Genomic DNA, 9,083 nt, shown 5'->3' on the forward strand with positions numbered 1-9,083 from the left:
CGTATAAATGAGATAACGTATGGTAGTCCAAACATTCAGCTGAATACATAGAAGCAAATAAGCTTTTTCTGCACGCGTATCAATCCAGTGTAACTGATACAACATTAACCGAAATAAAACTGTAATGCAGCCATACTATATACTAAACGATAAACTAAAGAAAATAAAATACTAACATTCTACATTCTACGACCATTTTGGATGTGGTTTCGGTTTGCTGTATCTTCTGTTGGAGCATTCATTGAAAAAGACAGAATCGTAACATATTTTTTTGGATCTCAATGGATTTGGATTTTCAATGGACGGAACACACCAAGCATGAGACATGCGCAGTTTCCGTAAAGAAATCTCGAAGAGCATATTCGCGAGGAAAACATTTCAGTCGTTCATTGTCGCACGTGCCGTTAGGATCGAAATGTATACGAGACTCGTTTGCACATTCCTACATTCCTTCATTTCCTTAACTAATTTAAAACACCAAAACGGTGAGCTTTTCTATGCAAGATAATTTTATTGATTAATCGTATCAATTTATCAAACAATGCCAGTAAAAAGTTGCAATACATGCCTTTGGGATGTGTCAAATGTTCATAGTTTCATAGTTCATGCAAGCGATTAGTTAAAAATTGCAAATTCTAATTTTGTAACACAACTACCAGTGTTTTCGATTCTTTAAAAATCCTTCTAAATTTCCCGTGCAGTTTTCCAAACATTTAGTATTTTAAACGTTTCATATTGGTTGTGTGTTTCGATTCGAATGAGCGCTTCTGTTAATATGTATGTTTTTAAAATTTTCCTTTGGAAAGTTAGTTTGTGTTATCGGTTGGAAATTTAGTTTAGATCATAATACGAATAATGTGTTTGCTAGCCTGTTGAGATTTATGATTCGAAATATTCAAAACAGAAAATAAATTCGTTGAAAGGTAAAGTTGTATTCAAAGACCTGTCATGGTTCGAGTAAAATTTTTCATTTCAAGAGAGTAGATTTTGGTAGTAATTCCTTTGCATTCAAGTTCGTTGTTACACTCAAGGGCATTCTTGAAGGCGAAATACGATTTTTGATTTTATTACATACCTGTAAAAAATGGCAACGATTAGTTAGAGAAGTCAACATTCACTAGCCAATCATCGTGGACATCCGACGGCTTTTCTAATGTATTGCTCTCGCTCTGAGGAAATGCATCTGGAACGAACCGAAAAGCAAACAAAAAAGAAACACAAAAACACAGAAAACAAAAAAACGAGAAAACAATACTTCAATGGAAGGTTTTGCTCACCTGATGCATTCAATTCTGGAAAGAATGTTCCTCTGGTAAAATGTTCTACTTTGACCCGTTTATTTTCTCCAGTGTATTCGGCACATTCCAACACTTTGAGTCGACAATCGCCTAGCTGCATACCGTGTAGCTGCTGGATGGCACGGTTTGCCGCTACGTAACTGGCGAACTCGGCGTAACCGTGCCTTTTTCCTGGCATGAGGTACACCTTGATAAGATCGCCGAATCGACAAAATGCATCTGTTAGCAGCTTCACGGAGATCGCCTCGGGCATGCAGATGAAGAATGCCTTCTGAACGCACTGCACCTGTTCGGATGCGAGTGGCTTTGGAGGTCCGAACTGTGATAAGGCATCTTTTGTGATAATTTCTTCTTTGAAGTCCTCCTCGAACCGTACGATAATCCGTTCACCGATGGGGTATTCTAGGCCGTGAATTTTATCGATGGCACGTTGAGCCTCGTTCCGACTGGCGTACACCACGGTGGCGGTTGTGTTCATTTCATCTGAAAAATTAAAAAAATACAATCACATAAAGAACACTTCCGCTGGATATTAAGCTCTGATGATCGCCAACTTACTTGCTGTAATAATGTTACAATACTGCATACCGGGACAGATATCGAATAACCGCCATAACCGATCCTGATTCAGCTGGTTGCTGCAGATCACGACAAGTTTCATTTCGCATCGTAAAGAAGACAAGCGATCGGGCGTATGGGTTCGCTTCCGCCCAGTATGCTCCGTGGGCTGTATCTTTTGCTCCTTTTCCTGTTGCTGCTTGTTACGTGGTAGACAAAATTTAGCCCTATATAACGGGTTACAATTTTCGATGGCTAATGCTGTCTCCAGGAACGAGGTGAACTTCACGTATGCCGCACACTGTTTGTCGTTCTTTTTGTCCGGTACCAGGCGAACCTGTGTCACTGTTCCGTGGCTGCTAAACTCTTCTTTCAGCTGTTCTTCGGTACGGCTGCTAGGCACGATTGCAAATAGTCGTAGGAAATTAGACTCGTTGATATCAGTCGTTGCATCGTTACTTTTGTCTCTGTTGTAACTGAGAGCAAGAAATAAAAGGGGATTTCGTGGGAATATTTAATGGAGCATGTGCTTGCAGCTATGCTTACCTTGCTGATATCATCACTTTTATGGGCCGTGAGTCACCCTCCACAACTGTGCCGTTCTTGCGCAACCCATGAGCGGCCGCTGAAGTTTTTGTGAACTTTACGTAAGCGACTCCTTTTCCTTGGCCAGTTTTTCGATCCGTTATCACAACGCACTCTTCAATTGAACCGTCCGATTCAAAGTGCTTTATCAACTGTTCGCGTGTGATGTGTTTGCCACATATAATGAACAGCCGCGACATTGGCGGATCCTCTGATATTTCCTTCACACGACCAGAATCGGACATTTTGATTTCACCGAGGAAATAATTTGTAAATCAGCATCTAGAGTCTTGCCTAGAAATGTGAACAGCAGCATTATTTATCCAACAGTTCAATCAGTTTTTTAATCAGTGCCCACCAATGAAAGTTCTTTTACGACTGTTTTGTAATCAATCGCACATTATTATCACATGTTTTGTGCTGAAAATTTACACACGAAAATTACGAATGATACAAAACATTCCTTTGAATCTTCTACACAATTTGACAATATCACTTGGCAAACAAACAGAAATTTAAAAGGTAAAAATTCAAAAGAATTATAAATGTTTAGAACTAGGACTAGCGCAAAACACCGACCGCAAACAGGACATCTACAACCTTTTGACACAACAAACGTCAAACTTGACATGAAAAGTATATTTAAAAATTCGTCCTTGTGGCACGAAAACCGGTGAATGCAGTTTTTATGCAAACTATTTTGTAAAATTTATAGTTAGTACAACTTAATTAAAAAATCGACCTTATTTTCTGATAGAGTTTTTAATCCTGTGTTACAAATGAACGACTTAAATTTTGGATAAAAGAATAAAAGTGCAGTTTTTGCTTAGGCAGAAATTATTACATTTATGCACCTGGAATTGGTTTAGCTCGATGAGCTGGCCATATCATTGGGCTGGTATCGAGCAATTAGACGTGAACACGTGGTAGGCTCAAATTAAAAAGTGCCCGCTAGGAAAGGTCTTACTTAAAGCATACCAAGACCGCTTAATAAGTAACTGGAACCGCCCCATAAGTAACTGGTTAAATAAGCATTTCGGTAAAATTTTACCAACTCCTACAAACCTCCATCACGCATCCAACAACTTTTATTGCAATAAAAGGTACATTTCGAACTACAAAATACACTCTGTGTCGTCTTTTGTTTTTTGTTGCCTCCAAGGCCTCTACTCATTGCCGTCTTTGACGATGATTTTCTCCCCAATCGGATACTCGAACTTGTGCAGCTTCTCCCGGGCGTACTTCGCCGACTGTGTGTTGTTGTACGTCACGGTGGCAGTGGACAACGACCCGCCATCATGCGACACCGAACAGTTCATCAGCCCCGGTATGATGTCAAACAGCCGCCAGATCTGGTTCTGAGTCAGCGTCGAACTACACAGCACGGTAAGCTTGGTTAACGGAAGCAGAGCCGACGACCGGCGCCTGATAAAGGGCCGGAAAAAGCTCTTCGTATCCTGCGGTTGCGACTCAAGACTAACCTTGCGAGGTTTAATCTTGGCAAACTTGGCCTTATGCTCGGGTTTAGCCGTCTCGTACGCGAGGGCCGCATCCAGGAACGACTCAAACGTCAGATAGGCCACGTTGTTGCCGGGTGATTTCTTATCCGGCACCAACTGCACACTGTTGACGGCCGAGATCTTGCTGAACTCCGCCTTCACCGCGTCGCTGTCGAGTTCCGCCGGGCATTTCACCTTCAGCCGCAAGCAGTCCAGTGGCTTCGACTCCACGGTGCTGCCGAAGGTTGAGATACGGTCAGAAAAGGCATCAAAGACACCTTTTCAGCAACATCCCGGGCACACTCACCTCGAAGCGATCTCCACCTTGATCGGTTTCGGTTCCGGCTCGATATGCTTCCCGTCCGCCTCCTTAAGGGCACGGGCCGCCTGGGAGGTTTTCTGGAACTTCACGAACCCGATGCCCTTCGACTGGCCGGTGGCTTGGTCCTGCACGATGTGGCACTGCTCGACCGTGCCGTACGGGGCGAAGAACTGCTCGAGCCCACCGGCCGCTATCTGCTTGCCGCACAGGACGAACAACCGCGAGAAAGGTGGCGAGTTCAGGTCCGGCACGGTCGGTTGTTCCTGAGTCATGCTGTCGGAGGGGGGATTGTTTTTTTTTGTGTTGGTTTTCGGGGGTAGTTTTTCTTCTCCCGCAAAAGTCTCGAAACGTCGTACGTGCAGCGTCAGTGCGATGTGGGGCTGAACTGAGGCGAACTGAAGCACAAAGCGTGCACTCCATTACGGCCAGACGTCTGGCGTTGGGCGAGCGTCTTATGAAACGGTTCGATTGTACTCACCACCTTCGAGCACAGCTGTTGCCCAGGTTCGTTCTTGAAAAAAAAGAACCAGCGCGAGCGAGCAATGAAAAGAAAACGCACCTTTCCACCAAACGGGCAACGGCACAAAGAACCGGCACACCACGCATCTCTAAGCCGGCCTTTTCCGGGGGCCATCCATCGAACCGCGCGAGTGTGGTCCTTGGGTTTAAATAATTTATCGATTCATTACTTCGGAATGAAGCCGCTCTTAGCTGCTGGGTGGTGGTTCGTTTTAGGACACACGTCGCACAAAAAATGCGAACAGAAACTGCACTGCCAGCACCAAGCGGATGCAGCTACAAGTCCCCGTACGAGAGTCAACTTCCGGTCAATGAGGGAACGTGCCAAAAAACGAGCAAAACAAGAAAGCGACACCCAGCATCCTGGTCGGTTTGGTTCTCGTTCCAATCCGTACGGCTTATCCGATTTGCTAAATTGATTTTTTTCCTTGCACCAAACGCGTGTAACGCTTGGACCGAGCGAATGGATGGAATTAATCGGCGATTAGTAGTGCTCCAGGCAGCGGTTCGTCCGTACTGGTGCACTATCCGTTGCGGAATGACGCTACGCCAAAAGAAGAGGCATGGAAAAACCCACCCACCCCATTCGGGGATGCATTTCTCAATTTCACGCTTTGGATTTCCATCGCACGGAAGCCGGGGACGGATGCGAAAGTGCACGAGCCAGAAAAAAATGAAACGGAGCGCTAGGATTTTCCATTTACAAAGTCAAGCATTCGGGACGCAATCGGAAGCACTCGTACGGGGCCAATCCGATTAAGGATGATCTTTTCAAGTGGTCGCTCTGGCAGGTGGGTAGATTGATCGTTAAAATAGTGGGTAAAAAAATATACGTACAACACGTTTCTAAATACATACAAAAAAGTTTGGAAAATTGACTGTAAAAGATATCACACGTTTCAGTAGGGAAAGTGCTCCAATTAGTGGAATCTCTGTTTAGTCGATTGATTTCGGGTTCGTTTAGTGGAACGCTTTGACGCTGTTGGTTGTTGAAAAGAGGAATTTCACACGTTTTGAAGGTTTTTATTCGCTTGCGAGTGAGTGTGATTGGTAATCCTCTGAAATTTGAATGCGATAGACGATTGTATTAGTTCACATGGGCTATTACTTTACGGGTCTTTTTCGGTCAATATTCATCGATATATTGCTCGTTAATTTTCAAAAAACATTCGACGCATAATCTTATCGAGTTTCCGTGTACGAGGGCACCTTACATCTTCCGACAACCGCAAAACAACTTCCCTGAGTCTTCGAACCCCAACTCGCAAGTGCCGACCTCGACCAGATGCTCGTCCTGACAGAACGCCCGGGAGACACTGTAATCCGCTTTCGGTTGGTTTCGATCCCTCGGAACAGCAACAGCATGTTTTGCCAAGGGATTATTTTGTGCCGATCTTTGGGCGAATACGATGACGCAGCCCGGGAAGAACGTCCTGCAATCAGTGCAGTTCAAGGAAGGACGCCATCGAAGGTGATTTATTTCGAATTATTTTGCCGGTTTCGGAACGTTTGCCGATCCGTTCTGTGGACTCGCAGCCTTCTGTGGTCAATTCAAGAAATTGAATTAGTGCAGATGTTATCTCGTTATTGTTATCAGCTTATTGGTCATTTGTTGCTTCTGAGAAGAAACCGAAGACCGAGGTTTTTTGTCCCATTTGTGAAGAAAATCGATCTAGGGAAGTTTTTTTTTTTGCTCTCAAAACGAAACGATTTGCAATAAAGGAACGCGTGTAATGTTGTTGAAAAAACACAGCAGCTTTGCTTCGTTTCTATGCTCGCAAAGTGCTGCTTGTTTACATCGCCCCGTTATCGCGGCGTTGATACGCGAAGGGCTCAACTCTAGTAAGGAAAATAGAGAGGAGATCCTTGAAGGGAAAAAATCATTTACCACGATCAGCCACCGTGACCGATACCAGCCTCGGGAGCGCGAATACGAGAAATAATTAGAGGAAGCAAGTACCACAGCATCTCGCATTTGCATAATTCGAACATAATCGTTTCCCAGTCCCAACGCCCTCGCGGAAAACCTTGTGAACAACAAAAAAAAACCGCCCGGGAGTTAGATACCAAAAAGGGAGGAAAAGAAAGCGCAAAACGAAGCGGCAAAAAAAATAATCATAATTGAACTAAACTAAATCAGAACACAATGGAATTAGACAGTAACGAGCGCGTGTATCGGGTGGGCAATCGGGTGGGAAATCTGTTTTCCCGCTCGCCCTTTGTGCGAGGGGTTGTGTCGGGAAATTCCCATGGGAACAAGGAACTGGACGGGAGGGAGCGTTAAGCGTTGTTTGTTTAGCTATTTGATGATTCGAGGAGTCGTTTTTTCTTTTCGGAAAGTGAGAAGTTACGCACATTTTTCGGTGTAGGTTTGGATTCATTTTAAACATGTCACTTTGAGAAAGATCATTCAACAATATAATTGAAATAAAATCAATCTACACATCATGAAACGATGTGTTTCGATACACTGGATTGAGAATTTTGTTAGAATGATATAAACACCATTGAAACATATCAAAATGCTGCTCAAGTGTGTAGGAATTTACGGTCTTCTGAAACAACCTGCACTTAACAAGGACAATTGAACACTTGGTAGTAACCAGGTTGAAAAAAATAATGCATTCGTGTCACGATTGCGCCCAAACGAGCGTTTTTGCCACCGGTTAAGTGGACAATCTGTTCCCGAGGCGTCACGGATCGCATCCGAGCACAGCACGTGGCTCATTTTGGTCACTACCTTGCGTAAATGAGCTCCCTTGGGTGCCATTTTGGGGGAGTGATTTTGTTTTCCCAGCAGCTGTGTGGCACACGGTTGGGTGAGATTTTACGATTTCTCAAAAGATCGTACGAAAAAAAAACCGTAAGGGTCAATGGCCAATAAGGGGCCAATGTTCACAGCTATCATAATGAACACACAACTCGCTAAGGAGCGCTCGAAAGTGACCAAAACATGTCCAACGAAACCACCTCCCAGCTCGAGGGAGAAAAAGGACAAGGATAATATGACACACAAAAACAAACTGCCATGGCTCGGGTGGACGTGTGGACGTTTAAATAATTTTCAATTACCATAATTGACGCAATATTCGCGGTGTTTGCGTGAGGCTGTCAGGATCGCCTCGCTACTAACCGAGCAGCTTAAACGTACCTTTATAATCATTTCAATTGGCAGGCTTATATATGGGACAGCGAGACGCCGCATATCAATTTCAGCAAGCTGATTAATCCTCAAACGATGGACCAAAAGGAAAAACACGCGCTAGGGGGGGCAAATGCCACGTGCGTCCCGTGTTTGCAGGATCCTATGGAAGGCGCGCAGGATAGCTGTTCGTCCTCGCTACGCCTCGCTTGGATACCTTTGAAGCGCGCGTGCTACGAACGCCAGAAAAGGGGCACGCAAAGTGGGTGTGATATTTACTTATGAATTACGTTATGAAATGATGCGCGACAAGCGCCAACTCCTGGTGGCATTTGGCTGAATGAAAAGCGAAAAAGGGCATGGCCATTTTTTTTTGCCGAACGCGTCCCGAATGACCGACGGGAAAATGTCACATCATCGGTTAATTGCCGTGCAATCGGATTACAACCGCCGCCGCAACGGTTGCCGCTCGGTTGTTTGGGAAAAGCGGATCACAAGGGATAAATATGTCCTTGATGAATGCCACTGAATGGGGGGATGGGATCTGAACTGGGACACTTTTACGCTACCGTTTTATAACATGTGAGTGCAATTTTTTGTATTAGATTTTTCGGCTAACATTTGGCTACACCTAAGTGACCATGTAAACTGTAACCTTCTCCGAAGTCTAGCGCATCAAGGTAAGACGAAAAATGTGTCTATGTAAAGAGAAATGTCAGTGAGGGAAACAAAGGCTTATGTGTCTTTCCATTCACAAATAACAGACCCTTCTGTTCATTAACAGGGTCTTGTTTATCGATTGGTATCGATTGGTAGCTGAAGACGTCGTGTATAAAATAGGATCATTTATTGGAGCACTGAAATGTGAGCTGTGGCTTTTTCTTATGTGACCTAGAGACTAGCGCTTTCCATTTTTCCGACGGGCTGTACAAAATGTGATACTAGTTGACGTAAAAGTGTGCCATTTTATCACTTGCATAAGATCGAAACCATGCTTCCAAATCCTCTAGTTTTTGCATAAATAATTAGAAATACATCACATCAATTACCTAGTTAAGCAATAAAATATGCTAAAACACAAATCCACTGCTCAGTACACAATTACTTAACGATTCATCTCCCGCTAGAGGAGGAGTTGTTCGAGCGGAATAATTGACTTT

The 9,083-nt window shown here is 44.0% G+C and overlaps 2 protein-coding genes across 2 annotated transcripts; both read right to left on the reverse strand.

Moving 5' to 3' along the window:
• Positions 1 to 1,067: 1,067 nt before the first annotated feature.
• On the reverse strand, positions 1,068 to 2,686 carry LOC128725919 (RNA-binding protein 45-like). Its single transcript, XM_053819696.1, has 4 exons — positions 2,403 to 2,686; positions 1,857 to 2,332; positions 1,278 to 1,781; positions 1,068 to 1,075 (listed from the first exon to the last, which is right to left on the reverse strand). The coding sequence occupies exons 1-4, from the start codon at positions 2,684 to 2,686 to the stop codon at positions 1,068 to 1,070; spliced, it is 1,272 nt and encodes a 423-aa protein (XP_053675671.1).
• A 921-nt stretch (positions 2,687 to 3,607) lies between these two features.
• On the reverse strand, positions 3,608 to 4,534 carry LOC128721297 (RNA-binding protein 45-like). The gene is made up of 2 exons (XM_053815036.1): positions 4,248 to 4,534; positions 3,608 to 4,175 (listed from the first exon to the last, which is right to left on the reverse strand). Exons 1-2 carry the CDS (start codon positions 4,532 to 4,534, stop codon positions 3,608 to 3,610), a joined length of 855 nt encoding a protein of 284 aa, XP_053671011.1.
• Between the last annotated feature and the right edge of the window lie 4,549 nt (positions 4,535 to 9,083).

This window comes from Anopheles nili, chromosome 2, assembly GCF_943737925.1.
Source record: "Anopheles nili chromosome 2, idAnoNiliSN_F5_01, whole genome shotgun sequence".
In the NCBI taxonomy this organism is placed as follows: Eukaryota; Metazoa; Arthropoda; class Insecta; order Diptera; family Culicidae; genus Anopheles; species Anopheles nili.

Coding starts and splice junctions, on each gene's coding strand:
- LOC128725919 (XM_053819696.1), bottom strand. CDS start 2,686: ATGTCCGATTCTGGTCGTGTGAAGGAAATATCAGAGGATCCGCCAATG. Junction 2,333..2,402: donor AAAGTGATGATATCAGCAAG/GTAAGCATAGCT, acceptor TCTTGCTCTCAG/TTACAACAGAGACAAAAGTA. Junction 1,782..1,856: donor TTGTAACATTATTACAGCAA/GTAAGTTGGCGA, acceptor TTAATTTTTCAG/ATGAAATGAACACAACCGCC.
- LOC128721297 (XM_053815036.1), bottom strand. CDS start 4,534: ATGACTCAGGAACAACCGACCGTGCCGGACCTGAACTCGCCACCTTTC. Junction 4,176..4,247: donor AAGGTGGAGATCGCTTCGAG/GTGAGTGTGCCC, acceptor AACCTTCGGCAG/CACCGTGGAGTCGAAGCCAC.